We start from the raw sequence: 17,478 nt of genomic DNA on the forward strand, positions 1-17,478 counted from the left end.
CTCAGATGGACACGCGATGTCCAGTTTTTCCTCCCCCAGACCCTTTCGCGAGGTTCAGGGAATGGAGGCCCTTTTTGTCCTTCTCCCGAGCCTTTAAATTAAAGGGGGGAGGGGGCTTCTCATCTAGGCCAGACCCACGTCCAAAAATAAGGTCTCACATAGGACGGCTCCCCTCCTTCCGAGCTGGCTTTACCTTGGCGAGGCCTACCGCTGAAAAGGGGTCACTCCTCCTATCCTTACTCTCCCCATTCCACCTCCGGCCCACCAAACCCAAAACGGGGGCGTCCCGCCGCTGGTGCCGGGACCGCAGCCTCCTGACCTCCCAGCCACAACAAAGTGAGGCGGGCGGGGGAGCGCCGCTAGCAACCATCCGCACGCGCACTTAGTGTGGAGGAGCATCCCGCCTCTCCCTGGTGCCCCTATTGGCCAGCGTTGGGAGACGCGGCCTCCTCACCGGCTAATCTCCGCGTCTTTCAGTTGCCGGAGCTAGGTTGACAGCGCAAGGAGAGGGAGCGGCGCGAGTCAAACGCGCGTGCAGAGGAGGAGCGTTCCGCGAACGACCGTCCCTTCTCCCGCCCGGAGCCCTTCTGGCCGCTTTTATCTCGCAAAACTCCGAGAAGAGCCGAGCTCTTTAAAGCATTTGTTCGGGGCCCTTCCTTTGGGGTGGGCGGCGCGGAGGAGAGGCCTCCAGCTTTCTGCGGCGGTCTTGTATGTCCGCTCCTTGCTACTTAGCCTTTGGAGAATATTGTTGCAAACGCATCTTCAAACAACTTGGGGCAGAAGGAAGCTCCTTCGCCCCACCCAAGTACTGAGGCCGCCTACAGGAGGCACTAGCTTGGGGTGCGGCGAGATAAGCTAGGCATGCTGGCGCCTCTTCCCCACTCCCGATTGTCTTAGAGTATTGAGCTGTTGCACCGTAATTACGTGGTTGAGTTCTGGTAATCGAGTTAAGTAACTAAACCGGCTTTACTATCGATTGTTTCACCCGGTTGTTTTATTTCGGAATTGATTTAGTAGTTACGTAAAAAGCGACGGGCAAGAAAGGTCGTGAGAAACTAGTTATTCGAAGGCCCAGAAGCAATCCTGAGAGCTCCGAATTGTAGCCCTAAACTCCACAGAAAGCATAAGCTAAAAACAGCCACCTGTGCCCTGCTCCATCATTATATGGACCGAGATAAATCAGCGATGCCAAATCATTTTGCCGTGCCATCTAAGGCAGAAAATCCGAGTGGAAATTTACTTGTTTATTTTAAGGGATTAAAAATGCAAACATAATGTTATTTACCGTGTTAGAAGAAATTAAGATCTCTCCCTGCCCTCCATGTTGTCTTCAACCGTCTTCCTGCAATATTGCCTTCCCCTTGAGCAAGGTAAAAGGTTATAAAATAGAATGGGTTCCAAAAGGGGATGCCAGAGATTAAAATGTAAAAGGAAGCTCAACTCTTTAAACAAAGGATTCCCTTCGGATTCAATCAGAAACCTTGGAGCACAAAAGGCCGCTCATTCACAGACTTTAGCAGAGCCCATTCAGGTAAACTTATTCTCCAGCCAGACAGATCTCCATAATCCAATCACAAAAGATTCCTTCCAAGGTGAACATTCCAAGCTAGTAGGCAAAGTCACAGCCCCGCAAGGAGCCCAGGCGACCAGGACAGGAAACACAAACAGCTGCGGGCCTGACCACAGAGCGCCTCCTCTCTGAAATCCCACAAACTACACTTTTCTCTTGTTCCTAGGGGGCGGGAACACCTTTGCATAGCAACAGCCAAGCTCTCCTATATAAAGGGCTTGTGGGGGAAATACAAGTGTGGCCACCCTCGACAACATGAGACGTCTGTATTTCGTGTTCTTGGAGAATAAACCTTCAGCCTCTGTTCCAGCAATTGCCCATGTTTCTTCATTCCCGGCTCCGGCTGAACCCTTGATAAGATTTCCTTCCAACAAGGGGAAATAACTTAAATGCTGCTGTATTTTGCGTGGCTTGCTTGAAATAACTAACAAGCTTTCTACCAAATAAGACTGGCTTGTAAACTGCTACAAGTAAATATACAGCTTTTTGGTATTAAGGAATTTCAGATGCTGTTAATATATCCTCACCAATTTGCAAGATAAAAGATACTTAGTTGAACACACTGCCATTTCACAATTGTAGGCAATGCAAATTCTTCCTGCAATAAATAGTTTGAATGCTTGATTGGCAGTAAGGGGAACTGAAGGATTAGATCACCATTCCTGATGTTGTGCATGCAGCAGATGATGAGCAAAATAATTGATGGATTTCTCAGCTTTGCTGTCCTTTCTGATCTGCACATCACCATCAGTTTGTTAAAAACATCCCCCAAATCATGGTGCTGCAGCAGGAATGAGAACATCTGTTTGCAGGACTTGGTCACCTCCTGAGAACTCAAGTCAGACTGCCATGAGTCACTCCATTCCATAATATATAAGCGCAATAAATAATATTTCATTGTAGAGGGAAAAGTATGTTTTTAAAAAACACGCAGGTAAAAAGAAACAAATCTTCCTCAGTGTAATGAAACTTACTTAGATTCAGGCTTGCTTGCTTGATAAATTAAGAGGGCTTTCTCACAACTGCATTGCTTCTGGCTTAAAATAAACATCCCATGTAACATGGCAATTTTTGAAACCAGATTTAAAACAAATATGTTACTGCCCAAAGGAACATATGCATTGCTGAAAATCTCAGAAATATTTTATGTGATTTACTACCAGATTGACCAGGACACTGAATCACTGAAGAGAGAGATCCAAAACATACTATGCTCTGAAATGCTTTTCAGCTGTGAACAAAACTCCGAATCTTAGAACTTTTTGTCCAATAACTATTTAAGGGAGCAAATAAAGTATAATACTGGCCTCTGTGTAGACTAGACTCTTTTGAAAAATAAAGACTAGTTCATTTCTGACATGGTCCAAGGGCCCTGATTTCAGACAATAAATGTGTCTAGCCAGATTGCACAGCCACTGAAAATCCACTTCCATGGCAACACCACAGCTACAGAACCTGTTCTCAGAAAGCCACTGTTTTTTTCCCCTCAAATAGCTAATGACAGTTACTGGGGAATTAATTCCTTGATACAGCAGGCAAAACTGTCACAACATATTTTTCTATATGAAGGTTAAGTGCCTCAAAGTCATGGGCATCTATTTATTGTAGGCATATCAACCAACAACCATATTACTATTCTCTCTTGCAGTACTGTGTCCTGCTATAAATGGTCAGAAAAAAATATTTGGCCTAGGGTCCTATGAAGCTAGTAGGACCATTCTGAAGATGGATGAGCTAAGAATGTTAGCATTAACAGTTATAATTGTTCTTTACCAGCTATCCCAGTTGGCACTCTTTCAATTTATTGGGATTACAGCTCCCAACACCCTCAACATGGAAGTGCTTGGTGATGGATGATGGGAGCTGTGATCCATCACATCTGTAGGGATGCTGATCAAGGGAAAACTGACTATGAAAAACAGTATCAGTAGTGTTGGCTATTTCTGCTGATAGTGTATGTAGGAATTGTATAACTCAGCAAGGCAACCGTCACATTTCAGGGACTGAACTCAGTTCTGTACTGTAATGTACAAATAAGCAATGTGTGAAAATGCCAAGAATATTCCCTCGATGCTGACTAACCAAACACATTTGAATCCTAAAGAATATCAGATATTAAGACAGTTTGTATCACCTTGTATCAGACCTATGGCAAAATTCCCAGTGTCATATTTTTTAGCTAAGAACACATAGATAAGAAATGGATGCAAGACCTCCAGGAGTAGAAGCACAATTTATTTATAGTAGGGTGCTGTATTTTTTTAAAAAAATATTTCGAGTAAGCAGCAAAGCAAGGACCAGGAGTCCTTTAAGTCTTGTGTGCTGTTTCGCAATGCCATATAGCAACACAGTTTTGGAGGGCTGTGACTGCTGTTTGGGGGTCCACAGATACCTTGGTGCTCCTAGGTCCTGTGTCTGGAATTCCTGCCTAACAAGGAGCATTTACTTCTTTAGGTCAAAGTTTCAGAGGGGTCTGTGGGCGACAAGATGAAATCAATTCTGGATATAGATACACATAGTACCGTTTATAATTTTCTGTTGATCTGAGTGTTGAAAACTCCACCCAAGCTTCTGATAGCAACTATACTATAGCCCTTCTGTTTGCAGGGGGAGAGGTCAGGGGAGACAAGGGAAGGTTGGGTGCAAAGCAGGGCTTCACTGTGTTGCCTGTTTCAAGTACCAGTGGGATCATTAAGTTCAGAAAGTCACCCAGATAAGCCACCTGCAAGGATGTTTCAGGACCATAGAGCTTTCATGTGGACCATAGTTAGCTTTCCTTTCCTGAATGGGAAGAAACTGTCACTAGCACTGTCAGCGACCTTTATTCTTTTAGACCTTCTCCTCTATTTGTTATATTCAAAATTTTAAGTAACAATGGCCCTTTCCGCATGACACTTAATCTGATTTAGGCAAGCATGTCATATGAACACCCTATCCCAATGTTTCTCAACCTTGGCCATTTTAAGATGAGTGGACTTCAACTTCCAGAATTCCCCAGCCAGCTATGCTGGTTGGGGAATTCTGGGAGTTGAAGTCTACACATGCTAAATGGCCAAGGTTGAGAAACACTGCTCTAACTCTAGCCAATAGGGTGAGGGTTAGAAGGAATTAACTAATTGTCCTCAGCCATATTGCTTAAGCAAGGATGACAGCATTGACAAAGGTTGTTCCCTTGTTTAGTTGCTGGAACTACAACAAAGTCCTAGAGCAGCTTCATAAAAATAGAAGTCCTCTTGGTACTCTGTCCCTGTTTTACTTTATTCCACACCCTAGCCACATCTGGTGAGATGAACAAGGAACAGAAAATGGTAGGGAGTAGGCAAGCTCCCCCAGTTAACTTCCAGTTCATTTTATTTCATTTCATTTTCAATTTTAAGAGTTTTGACAGCCTTAACACCTCCTTTAGAGTTCCCCCTTTTCATGGGGACATCAATAGTCATGTGCTGCCAATGGATGGGATGGTCAGTTGCACAAGTGAGGAGCTGACTATGTCAAAGGGAAAGCAGTGAGGCTGAGGGGTGATGCAGTCTGAATAATATAATCTATAGGAACAAATAATAGAAAATGGAACTAAATTTTAATGATGGAAGTAATCTTTCTGTTATAAGAACCAATTATATTGTACCTTAATGAGAACATATCATGTCTTTATGCTGGCATTCAATAAGAAATAATCCATTTAAGAGACAGCGGTGAGGATTGAAGTCTTCTCTCTCACTCTCACAGATGATTCAGCAAGAATATAAATTAGTGGGGAATACCAACCCCGCTTCAGGACAGAATGACAAGAAACCAGCTTTTCCCACCCTGATACCTTCGTGATCTGTCAAGACTAAAGATGACAAAATTCCTGGCAAGATCAGACAAACTACTGAGGTTCAACAGTCTCTAACTAGAGCAGATGTTTATCGTATAGGAAGACCCTCTTCCCCACTCTATTCCAGGATGAAAAGAGCTAGAAAGATACTTGGTTTGTTGCTCACTTATTTTCCCCATAACTAACAGGGCACTGCTATACGTGAAGGAAGGGAAAAGCAGAGAGCTGTTGCTTGTCCTCACTATCCCTGGTATTCCCAGGGCAAGATGCTGTCCATGGCACTGGAGAAATACAATCCTGCACAGCTGCTGCTAGTGCCATGCTTGAAGGTGCGACCAGCTCCATGCCAGCAAATAAAGAAACAGTGCCATCTGGATCACCCCGTGGGGGCCTATCTTCTTGGGAGTCAGAATCGGGCAGTCTGACTTCTGCCCTCTGCTGGCTGAGATCATGTGGCAGGATATCCAATTGGCCGCAGGACAGAGATTCTGGCATCTGTCCTGCTGATAGGAACATGTTACCCGTGATGAGCTTAGGTGCCTGGGAAGGCTGCAGTGACAGGTTAATGGGCTTCAGGACAGTGTCTTCTGAGAAGGGCACTGTATTTGTCAGCAGGTCATCAGTATGCTCCAGTGTGGTCTTGGTGGAGGAACAGGAGGCAGCAACCAGGAGTGGATTCTTGGAAGTGGAATGGCTTCGGCAGAGGGCTTCAAATTGACGCAATATCTGTTAAGTGGGATAGAAGAGGAAAAAAGGACATGCCAGGAACGATAAGAACAAGGGCAGTAGGGAAGAAGAGATTCCTCCTAACACTTAAGAAGGCAACAACACTCAAGGAGCTCATACAGACATTCTCCCATACTGGATTCATTTTCACTCAGTATGACCTACATTATTTTATTTTCAATTTGAGCATCTAGCTTAGAAAGTGCATGCATCCATGGATTCCTATCCAGGGACTGTAAGATCCATCCCTGTTTAGCTGCAACAAAGCTACAGTACTGGATACTCTTATTTTACTAATTGAGGGGGCAAGCACTGTCTATGATGCCCTAGTCTGAGGGGAGTTCTGAAACTCAGTGCATCATTTGCAGCCAATGCTACTGCTTCTATTAAATCAAATATGTATTAGCTGTAGGACCAAAACTATCTCTAGGATGCATGCTACTCCAAAGCAAAGTCTCCTAGAGTACATTAAATACACAGAAATGGGAGATATTCAGAGTTTTTGTTTGTTTTATTTGCCTTCAAGTCAATCTTCACTCCTGGTGGCTAGATGAGCGAGTCCCTGCTGTTTTCTTAGCAACATTTTCAGAAGCAGTTTGCCCTTGCCTTCCTCCTAGGGCTGAGAGAGAGTGACTGGCCCAAGGTCATCAAGTTGGCTTCTATGCCTAAGGCAAAACTGGAACTCAGGTTTCTCTGTTCCCTGTCCAGTGCCTGGATCAAACTGTCTTTCTATTCTGTTCCTTGCCCACTGAAAATAAAAGCTGCAGCATCAAAACAAAGATACATACACAATCACACACTATATGCCAACCTACACAAGCCTACTCAGTATGCAGAAATGCCATATAATGTCAAAGTACAAGGGACAGACAGCCTTCATTAGATGATCTGGGTTTCTAGAAAGTGGACATTTCAGAAACAGGATTACCTTTGTTGCTTTGTTGGCTACACATCCTGGGCTCCCTTCACTAAGCTCCTGCAAGTGTTGCTGGGTAATGGCAAATATATGATCATGGGAGAGCAAGTCAGAACACATAAGGGAAGAGATGGCACACATTGCCCTCTGTGGAGGGTTGAAGAAAAAGCCCAGAGTTAGGGAGACAAAGGGTTCATATATTCCAAATGTATACAGCCACAATGTTTTTTAGCAAAAAGAAGGGAGGGGTCACTGCTGCCTTCTGAGATTTTTTTACTTCAGTCTAGCCTGCAAGTCTTAGTACTAGCCAAGTATTGAATTTTGAGATTAGCTTAGTTGCTTAAATTTTCTGAAATCAGCTAAGGTCAGACAGGTGCTGCACTTGTTGTGAAAGTATTAAGAGACTTGCTAGAGGAACTCAAGTCTAAGCCTCTCCTTAATGTGTTGCCCTAAAGATGAATAAGCCCAGGCAGCTGTTATTACACATCTACCTACACTGGTAAGAAAGAAATCTTACCCTTGTCATCAGCACTAAAGGAGACAGCTGCAAGATTCTATGTAAGTAGCTGCAGTTTCAGAAAATGATGCTCAATTACCAAACTGAAGATAGATTTAATCCAACCTGCTGAAGGAGATAGTTTCTTAGGAGTTTCCTCACCATACAGATGCACTCACTGGAGTCCTTCAGAGTTCGGCTAAGCAAAGCCAAGACAACTTCACAGTTCAGCAGTCCACACCTATGGAGAGGGATAGCATGGGGCCAAACAAGTGAGAGAAGAAAAGGAAGCCATATTTTGAGGCAACGAAGAAGTCCAGCCACTCCCAGACCTTTGGAGATCCCCCAGCAATGCAATGCAATGCAATGGAGGGATTTTTGTGACTGTTTTACACAGCCAGCAGAGAGCTTTCAGAACGAGGCACGCTCTATTTAGTTGAAGCCTCTCTCGTCAACTTCATATGAAAGTCAGGGCAGAGTGAGGTGGAAAGTCATTATGAAGTACAAAGATGGCAGTTACTCATTTGTTGTACTTCTGGTAAACAGAGGGCAGGCACCATTGGGGCTTTTTGCTTCAGCCCTAGCCCTGAAAACAAGGACTAAGTTGTACCAATTTATAAAACTTGATGCAAAGTTGTTGAAAAATAAGGATAAGTACTGTATATGGATGCTATACACTATCCAGTAATGCAGAAAAAAATGGAAATGAACAGGAACAGGGCCAAGCCCTATTTTGGGACATGGAGAGAATGTGGGGTTCTTACTCTTTGATGAAGTGCTGGGTTTCCTCATGAGTCAGGAAGACTTTGGAGCCCCTGGTTAATCTACTGACAAGACTCACTTCTTGAAGGCAGTCATTCAGGTTTTCAGCTTCCATCCTAAAAGCAATGGGGAGAAATTAATGTTGGGGCTTCTCCTCCTTCCCTTCCTCCACCTCACAGGAGATCCTTGCTTTCAGCTGACCTCCACATTGTGAATATGTACTTACTTATTAAATGCATAACTTGCTTTTCCTCTGGAAGCTCAAGGGGGGAAGGGGGTGTCTCCTTTCATTTTACCACCACCACAACCCTGCGTGGTTTTGGGCTGAGAGGTAATTACTAGTCCAAAGTTCTCCAGTGAGCTCTGTAGTCAAGTGAGGACCTGAACTGGCTCTCCCTGGTCCAAGTCCAAAACCAGGTCTCTCTTGGCTATCCTCCCCTTGGCCCAGCCCAGCCATCTGCTCTCTTACCTTTCAGCAGCACTCCCTGGCTCCAGGGCACTGGAGTGATTGTCACTGCCTGCCTTGCTGTCAGATTCAGAAGTTCTGCTCAGGTTGCTGTTCTCTTGCAAGGAATTCTGGGAGCTGAGCCCAGTGTCCAGCTCTTCCCACCCACCTCCTGCTTGCCCAGGATGATGGTTCACTGTGAGAGAATTTGGAAAGTAACCATGCGATAGGACTGAATGCCTTCTTCAAAGCCCAGGAAAGGCATCCATTCATCACTACCACCAAGCCTCAAAATCTACATGCAGATGTTTCCCAGCCTTATTGGTGCCCCAAGTTGGTCTGAGCTTAGGAAGCATGTTCAACAACATCCCCTATAAGCAAAGCAGTTCAGGGGCAAAGGGCCACACGCTTCCTTTGAATGACGGGTAGGTGCTACTCAGAAAGCGGGCAGGGCCAGCCAGAAAAATTACCAGGTTCAAGGCAACACGTGACTATAGTTAGGGCATTAAAAAGAATTAAAATCCAAAACAGCTAAAATCACTCCCACCTCCCAAACAAAATGCATAAAAATAGTTAAAAAGCACCACTAAATGCTGGAAAATATGTGGATGTGGACTGCCAAGGAGCACTGAGTTGGGGAATATATATAGCCGATGAGATGCCCGCCTCCCTGCACTCAATTATCTACACTTTTTATTCCTCTCAAAAGCAGCCAACAAGACAGCAAAGTTTAACCTATACTGAATGACAAATGTCTCCTACCTTGCATCTTCGGAACTAGGGCCAGGGGTGGTTTGGTGAGCAAGGCAGGGCTTTTGCCAGGAGAAGGTGCCATCACCGGCTCGTAGACGTTGTCTGTCAGCTCCCCCTGAGGGAGCCTTGTGAGTTCCTGACCATGGAGCACAGCATTGGCAACCACCTCAGCTGCCTTCTGGATGGTGGCCAGCAGACTTTTCCCAGGGGATGCTGGAAAAGCAATAAAAGGAAGTCATTCATACGGGTTCAGTGTACCTTGTGTTACTCTAAGGGAGTAACTTTAGGAAAGAAGAATGCCAGACGCAAGAAATAACTTCTGATGGGCATGCATATACCACCATTTGTTCAGAAAAGAGAGGGGCTCGCCCACAAACAGAGTCTAACGTAACAAGGGCCTTCAGATTACATCCTGTATTGGTATCCTTGCGCTGGCATACGTTGACTGCTGGAATCTCTGTTCTTCACAACAGAACAAATTCCTGTTCTTCACACTGCAGAACTTCCAGATTAAACCACTAGATCTCTCCTCTCACAGCTTATTCACTTGCTTTCTACTGAACAAGCTTGACTTGCTTTAGTGCTCAAGGTGGCTTTAAGCCTAAACGGTGCTGCTAGGAGCCAGGAGAGGAAAGGTTCTGAGTCTGATAAATAGCAAAGTTCTGGAGGAAGGGTGAGGAAGCAGGAGGCCAGCAGAAGGTTCTTGCCCAAAGACCTGGAGGTATCCTAGAAGTAATCGCCCTTCAGCTCCTGAACCCAGGACTTACCAGAGCTGTTCTTTTCAAAGCCGAAGCCTTCGAGAGAGCCATGGGGGCTAGACTTAGTTCCCATACCTAGGAAGAGAGGCATAACAGGAGCTTTACGAAAGAAGGCTGAATCCAGCATGGTGCTGCTGTAGACAGCCCACGTGCTTTTCTCCACTTTATCAGTGTCAGATGGTGATGACTTTACCAGCATTTACATTATGTTCCTTCAGGTAAGAAAGGCATCGGCATAAACTGCCCACTGAGGTGAGAAGGCTCAGATATTTTGAGAGCTGCTTCCTCTGATATGAAGAAGATAACCACCAGACTGTACATTTGCAAATGAATTGCTAGAAGCAGATTATTGGACCTGAAGACAAAATTGCCTGAAAGCATGTAGCCAAGCTCTCCCACTGACTTATTTCCTGGCTAAAGAGAGGCACAGAAGCAGAATAAATTTCACTTCCATCGTCCTAACAATAAAAGCCCCATGGGAATGGAAAGAGCCCATCCGTTCTGCTTCTCAATAGGCGTTCTTGCAACTCCATTGAGGCTTTGCTGTCAGTGGAAATTACTCACCTGACCACAATAAGTTGGCATAGAATTATGATATAGCTCTAAGCGCGTGGCTTTCTTCCAGAATATTTGAAAAAGACAAAATAGATGGTTCAGGAATTATTGGATACTATCATTCTCAAAGACAGTATCCTCTTCCCACTCTTATTCAGGGCTAGGAAATCATGCTTACCTTAGCATGGAAGGAAAGGGGGGAAACAAGAAAAAGGAGCTAAAATAATTACATTTCCATAGAAAGGGTAATACAGGGGATCTACACTGGGGCTTATCTTGGCAATATTAGTTTACCTGCTGAAGGCAGCTCTTTAGGTGGCTGAGTAACAAACTGAGGTGACAACACATCTGAAAATAACGTGCCTGCCAGGTCCTACAAGAAGAGAGGTAAGCAAATGGCAATGTGATGAACAGCCAGACAGAAAGCCCTTCTATATGGTAGGCTTTGAAGGTCCATCCAGATCTCATGAGTGGAACTTGTCACTCACCTGTGCAGTCATCCGCACCTTCTGATACAAGCTGTTGCCATGGAGAGGATCAGGAGGCCCTGTGAACCCTACAAGGCGGAGGAGAGAGATGGTGAGGCAGTGAAGGGGCAGAATCCTTGCATGCCCTAACAGGTTTCACTCCTTATAAACTCCCAAGAACAGCGACTGCATCAACCAAAGCAGCTGAGTCTCACCATTTTGCAGCAATGGAAAATATCCTATGTAACAAGTGCCAGTATCAACAATCCTAGTATGGAAACATGTCCCCAACAGAAAAAAATACCAACAATCACACAATAGTGTTATAATAAAGATCACGTGATTTTTCATGTTGATGCAGAATAATAAATAAAAGGTTTTATGCATGCAAATGTGTGCTGGAACTACAATACCCAGAAATAGCTGCCACTCTGTCTCCCCCCGCCCACTTCCCCATGCCATAGGAAAGAGAGAGAAAGAGAGATCAAGTATCAAAGTCCACTAGAAGCAACAACTTTGACATATCTGAAAATTCAAAATAATTCAAAATATTTATTTCATTGGACCAGTCTTCTTGGCAGGGTAACATGCTTTAGAGTTGATAGCACAATGACGCTTTTGTTCTCCTGAAGGACTGCTAATGATAAGATCTGGAGAGGGGAAAATAGTATTCTCTCATTTTCTTCTAGTGTAGTGTCAAGGAGCATAATTCCATATATGCCTACCTCACTGAAATCAGTGGGACTTATTCTCTGGTGGTTATACAATTATAACCTCAAAAATTGAGCTGTGAATCTAGAACATTTTCTGACCCAAACTTGCTAAGTAGCCCTAGGTAAACCAATCCTTTCTCTGTGTCAAACCCTCCATTTGTAATATATGACGGTAACATTAACCATACTGCTTTTTTACCAGTTTGCTGTAAAGCTTACTGAGAATACATAGGTGCTGCACGAACATTGTATAACTAATATTAGGAAGATGTGGTTATTCTTGTTGGAATCTCTGACCTACCTATGGCTTCCTGAATGAAGGAAGAATTCCTCTTAAGCTGCAGAAGGAAGTGTGACGAGCCATGGGTGCACATATAGAGCAGGATCTTAAGCACCTAAGAATGCAGAAGCTAAGTTGGGATTGTGAATATAGATATAAAAGTATAAATCTTCATTTTTGTTTTAAAGTTAAGGATATCTACTCCAAGGAACAACCCTGGGTTTTGGCCACATTCTTTCAAGCCACTTTATACCTTCAGCTTGATATGGCATGAGTTGTTCTGAAGACGATTGAGGAGGTATTCAAGAAGACAGTGACTGCTTCCTGTTGATTCATGGGAGATCTCTGGAAGTGTGTCATGTTAAAGAGTTAGCAAAATAAAGGAGTTGATAGACAAGTATCACTCAAACTTTTGTGCCAGTCTCTGTCCCAAGTCCTACATTTCTTGTGTTGCTAGAATAAGACTTTTTTTTAATACAAGTGTTTTCAATATACAGCTATAGAATAGGGGAAATGGGGGGATGCAGTTGAAAAAAAATGTAGCTACCTCTCTCCCAAACTGTTGGAACTGCAGTTCCCAGAGTGTTCAGCCAGTGTGGCCAAAGGCTTTTGAGGAACTGCAGCAATCATCTGTTGGGCCAAACTGACAAGGGTTGCTCTAAGTGGAAGTTAAATTCCAGGTACTGAATAGCTTAGTAAGTATTGCTCATATTTATGTGTCTTAGTTTTCATATCAACTATCCCTGCTATAACCTATACATAAAGAAAAAAATCAGTAGAAATAACTAATGACTGAGATTCCAGATTATTAGATGTAATAGGCTCTGTTATAGAGACACATTTTTGCTATTCCTAGCAAAAGTGAGTATAACTAGAGTGACCTCATGAATAGATCATATACAGATCAACCAACTGTACTAAATATCAAAGGATACTGGCAATCTCTTCAAGCAGATAACCTGGGCATGGAACTTCATCATCTGAGGTGCCTTTGATTAGAGTGGGTAGCTGAAGAAAAGAACACATATACACACACAGACACACAGAAAAGTCACTTTGAATTCTTTCTGATATATAACTCTTAGTATCAACAATCAATGGCATGATGAGGCTATAGAAATTAAAAAGAGAGAGAAATAGCAATGAGAAAACATAGGTGGGCTATGAGTGGAAGATAGTATCACCAAGACACTTTTGTTCTCTGGTACCATTCCATGAATAAGGCAGACTATTAAAATCTAATGTGAAATCATCCTTTGTAATAGAATATGGCACTCCCTGATTGTAGAAAAAGTCTTTTATGTTTCAGAAGCCTCCAATTACAGTTAGTATAACTGCAGAATGAAGCCTGTATTTTCTCTGCCCAAAAGAATGGCAAAGGAATAAGACCTGTCTTCAGATACAGGTGGAAAAAAAATCAGCTTCCAAATACTTAAATGATTATTTCACTTCAAGGCCAAGTTTAGAGACAAGCAAACTTAACCTAGTGCAATGTGAGTTCCTTGCACACCAGCTGACTGCTGACATTCAAGTTATCACTGGTTATTTTTGAGGCAGCTGGTAATGCCTGTTTTTACAGGTAAGCGTCATCTTATGACTGCAGTGCTAAATAACTAGGTGGGACTTGGATCTCATCACTTGTGGCTTAGACCTGGCTGGAGTTACTATCTGGCCGCTATAATTCATCCAGCTCTACCAATCTTCTTCAAAAAAATGTCAATTAAGTTCTTTGGCAGTATGACAGCTCTGTAAGCCACTATCACTGTGTCTCTGACATATAGCATAGAAACTATAAAAATAAAGCACTGCTGCCGGGATGAGAACCAGATAGTCATGTAGTTACATTTCCTTAGGGACAAGAACAACTAATGTCCTCATTTTTAACCCCAATTCACATATGCTACTGGTAGAGCCCCTCACAGACTGCATTACTTCAGTGTTAATAAATATATTGTATGTTATTTGCTCCCATTTACAAATAAAACCGATGTTATTGAAAACAAAGAAACAAACCTCCATGGAGAATGATTCTGCAAGCCTCCCCCTAGCATGTTAGGTTTGGGGCGGAGGCATAAACGAGTTTTTCAAAGGCGCAGCATGAAAACATACAAACCCCACGTGTACACCTTGCAGTGAAGGGATAGTCCACAAACCATCTTTATTTTCCTCTCTCCCTTATACTGCTAAAGTATTGAGCTGTCAAAAGAACTAAAGCATCTAACATAGCTCTAGAAAAATTCATACCCTCATCTGGTTTCTTGACCTCCGCCGTACCGCAGAGATTTAGGTTAAATTAATACTCTAAATCCCCAGGCGCCCCACCCCTATGCAGTATCATATTATTCACGGTACCCGAGTCAAAAAACTCAACCGATCTCGCAAGGGCACAGCCGCCATGGTGATTTCCGGGTCCAGCCACCGGCTTCAATACTCCGCCTCCTGGGACTCCAATCGAATTGCGATCCTGCAACGGTTCTGCCAATCACTTACTTCATTAAAGAGCCCTCGCTGTCGTCATCGGACGCCGCCAGCGAATGCCGGGAGCCGAGACCTACGGCATTCCATTTCCCATCCAATCGGAAGCTTCTGGTGCAGAACGGAACCCAATCAGAGGAGTGGGAGGATGAAGCTGCCTCTCAGCCGGAAAGCGGGGTTGTTTTCTGAGGCTGGGATCTAAGCCGATCGCGAAGGCGAAGGGTGGTCAAGGAGCGCTGCTTCGAGGAAGGTGGAGCTGGTTATGGCTGCATCCAGCCGATAGGCTGAGCGGGGCTGGCTTTTCCTTTTCCAGCTATGTCCAGTCGAGGAGTCTGGGAACGCGTCCGTGCGAGGGTGCAGTGCTTCCCTGAGCTGTTGGCGAATTGTGGGGAGCAGGTAGGGGGCCGGAAGGGGCAGATCATATCCGACTGCCGGGGCAGAAAGAGTCAGCATCCCCGTCTCCTGAATTCACACTCAGCATTTAGAGGAGATCGTCATGGAGAAAATCTGTCTGTGTGGTCGCTAGGAGTCGAAAACGACTTGATAGCACATAATAATAATAATAATAATAATAATAATAATAATCGGCTGTGGCGAGGGGGCCTTTAAACAAATTTATCTTGTGCGCCAATTACGCCCATTCCTGGACTTTGCACATGGTCACTCATGCCTTAGTCACCTCCTGTTTCGATTACTGCAGCACACCTTGCATCATCATCATCATCATCATCATCATCATCATTATTATTATTATTATGGGAAGGGAAACCAGTTTGGTCCCAGTGCATAGGGAATAGCAAACAAAATATAGAGCTGAGCAACAAAATAGGTGTTTGTGTCATTTTAGCTTTCCCTCCTCTGTTGGGGAGGGAGAAAAGTTTTGAAGATGTCCCTTAGGTGGTCTCTTTCCCCTCCTATTTAACATCTGTATCAGTGTTTTTCAAACTTGGCAACTTTAAGATGTGTGAGGTTCAACTCCCAGAATTCCCTAGCCATGAATTCCTCATGGTGTCTGGGGAATCTGGGAGTTGAAGTCCACACATCTTAAAGTTGCCAAATTTGAAAAACACCGATCTATATGAAGCTGCTGGGAGAGGTCATCTGGCAGCATGGGGTCTGGTTCATCACTATGCTGTTGATACCCAATTATACATTTCTATCCCATGCTGGGCAAGTGATGCTGTTCAGATGCTGGCTCAGTGCCTAGGGGCTGTAAGGGCCTGGATGGGGAGGAGCCAGCTGCAACTCAACTGTAGCAAAATGGAATGGTTGTGGGTCTTTGGTCCCCTGGGATCAGCAGAGTTGACATCTCTGACTCTGGACAGGGTAACATTTGGGGGTCTTCCTGGAGGAGCAGGTGGCAGCTGTGACTGGGAGCCTTTACACAAATTCATCTTGTGCATCAATTACACCCATTCCTAGATTTTGCTCATGGTCACTCATGCATTAGTCATCTCCAATTTTGATTACTCAACACACTTTGCATGGGGCTCACTTGAAGACCATCCAGAAGCTGCAGCTGGTCCAGAATGCAGCAGCACGCATAGTTTTGGGTGCCCTGTGGGTCACCCGATTAACACCACTGCTGCATGAGCTGCACGAGCTCCCAGTTGCTTTCTGGGTGCAATTTAAGGTGCTGTTTTTCACCTTTGAAGCCCTACATGGCCCAGGGCTGGGTTATTGGTAGGACTGCCTCTCCCTGAGATATCTGCCCAGCCTACTAGGTTATATAGGGTAGGCCTGCTCCAGATTCACACCCTTAAATATTGTCACCTGATGGGACTTTGGAGGTGCACCTTCTCCGTTGCCACTTCACCCTTTGGAATAGCCTCCCACCTGAGATCTGAGGGGTTTCTACCCTTTAGCCTTCTGGAGGCCCATGAAGGCCTATGCTGTGCTGGGGTACAGAAGTCTCCTATCAAGGGAAATTATCTTGTAAGGTCTGAATAAGAGAGAATGGTATGAGTTAACCAAGTTCCTTTGAGTAAAGTTTGGCAAAGGTTAGAAGTCTCTAAATGGCTTAAAAGCCAAAGCGTAGGAAATTGGAGAGAATGAATACATACCCACAGCAGAATAGTACATCACTATGTCTGTAATATCCCATAGGCACAGTGCCTAGGGCCTACTAAACTTTTGGGGCTTGTGAAAATTTTAAGCTACAAACTAAAAAACAAAAACCTGGACATGTGAAAAAGTAAAAGTAAAATCAAAATTTGTATATCCTAAGATTAAGATATTATTACTTTATTACATATATACTTACTTGACTTATTCCCTGTGATTTATTGAAGTTTAAGGTCTCTAGGAATACCTTTATATTCCTAAGCATCAGGATTATTACTGCAGTGAAGGCCTACAAAGATAAAGCCTGCCTAGGGCTTACCAGAGACTTAATGTGCCCTGCACAATCTGCATCTAACTGGAGCTGATCTTTGCAGGCCTCAGTTTATGGCAAATGTATTGCTTGCAATACTACCGAACATGGAAACTTGAGAAAGGATGTGTGTGCCAAGGAATTTGCAGTGCTGATGGATTGCGTCACAAAGGCTGTGAGTTGTTTGCATTTTGTTTTCCATTTCACATGGTTTTCACTTGGGAGTCTGTTAGGAGCAAAATACGCTACAAATATAAGAAGTACATAAAAATGTGCTGTTGTCCTTTTTCTATTTTTGGTAGCTGGATATCTAGAGGGCTGATCAAGAAACCATGGAAATAATTCTAGTTCACAAGTTCATGAGCATGGGA

General features: G+C 43.9%; 2 protein-coding genes across 7 annotated transcripts in view; both read right to left on the bottom strand.

Moving 5' to 3' along the window:
• CEP131 (centrosomal protein 131) overlaps positions 1–270 on the bottom strand; it is a 32,811-nt gene extending 32,541 nt beyond the window's left edge. For 2 of the 4 annotated variants that reach the window (XM_063293387.1, XM_063293386.1), the window contains exon 1: positions 1–270. The gene's annotated coding sequence lies outside the window, so the exon portion shown is untranslated. The other 2 variants (XM_063293389.1, XM_063293388.1) reach the window with 1 other exon arrangement.
• Positions 271–4,665: 4,395 nt separating this feature from the next.
• TEPSIN (TEPSIN adaptor related protein complex 4 accessory protein) lies at positions 4,666–14,668 on the bottom strand. Of its 3 annotated transcripts, none has more exons than XM_063293392.1 (13): positions 14,611–14,668; positions 13,194–13,266; positions 12,512–12,603; positions 12,280–12,373; positions 11,287–11,354; positions 11,093–11,171; positions 10,253–10,318; positions 9,495–9,698; positions 8,757–8,928; positions 8,290–8,403; positions 7,688–7,766; positions 7,042–7,176; positions 4,666–6,113 (listed from the first exon to the last, which is right to left on the bottom strand). In XM_063293392.1, exons 1-13 carry the CDS (start codon positions 14,653–14,655, stop codon positions 5,583–5,585), a joined length of 1,752 nt encoding a protein of 583 aa, XP_063149462.1. In that variant the 5' UTR covers positions 14,656–14,668; the 3' UTR covers positions 4,666–5,582. The 3 variants fall into 3 exon arrangements, with proteins under 3 accessions (XP_063149462.1, XP_063149461.1, XP_063149463.1); XM_063293391.1 differs by having other exon boundaries at positions 7,652–7,766; XM_063293393.1 differs by lacking the exons at positions 12,280–12,373; positions 14,611–14,668 and having other exon boundaries at positions 7,652–7,766; positions 12,512–12,601; positions 13,194–13,259.
• Between the last annotated feature and the right edge of the window lie 2,810 nt (positions 14,669–17,478).

Source organism: Candoia aspera, chromosome 2 (assembly GCF_035149785.1).
Source record: "Candoia aspera isolate rCanAsp1 chromosome 2, rCanAsp1.hap2, whole genome shotgun sequence".
In the NCBI taxonomy this organism is placed as follows: domain Eukaryota; kingdom Metazoa; phylum Chordata; class Lepidosauria; order Squamata; family Boidae; genus Candoia; species Candoia aspera.

Bases quoted from the DNA above. Each gene is read 5' to 3' on its own strand.
- TEPSIN (XM_063293391.1), bottom strand. From the start codon at position 14,655: ATGGCGGCTGTGCCCTTGCGAGATCGGTTGAGTTTTTTGACTCGG. The intron at 12,604-13,193 runs GTATCCTTTGAT...ACACACTTCCAG, and splicing joins TCTGCTTGAAGAGATTGCCA to AGATCTCCCATGAATCAACA. The intron at 6,114-7,041 runs GTAATCCTGTTT...CCCACTTAACAG, and splicing joins TAGCCAACAAAGCAACAAAG to ATATTGCGTCAATTTGAAGC.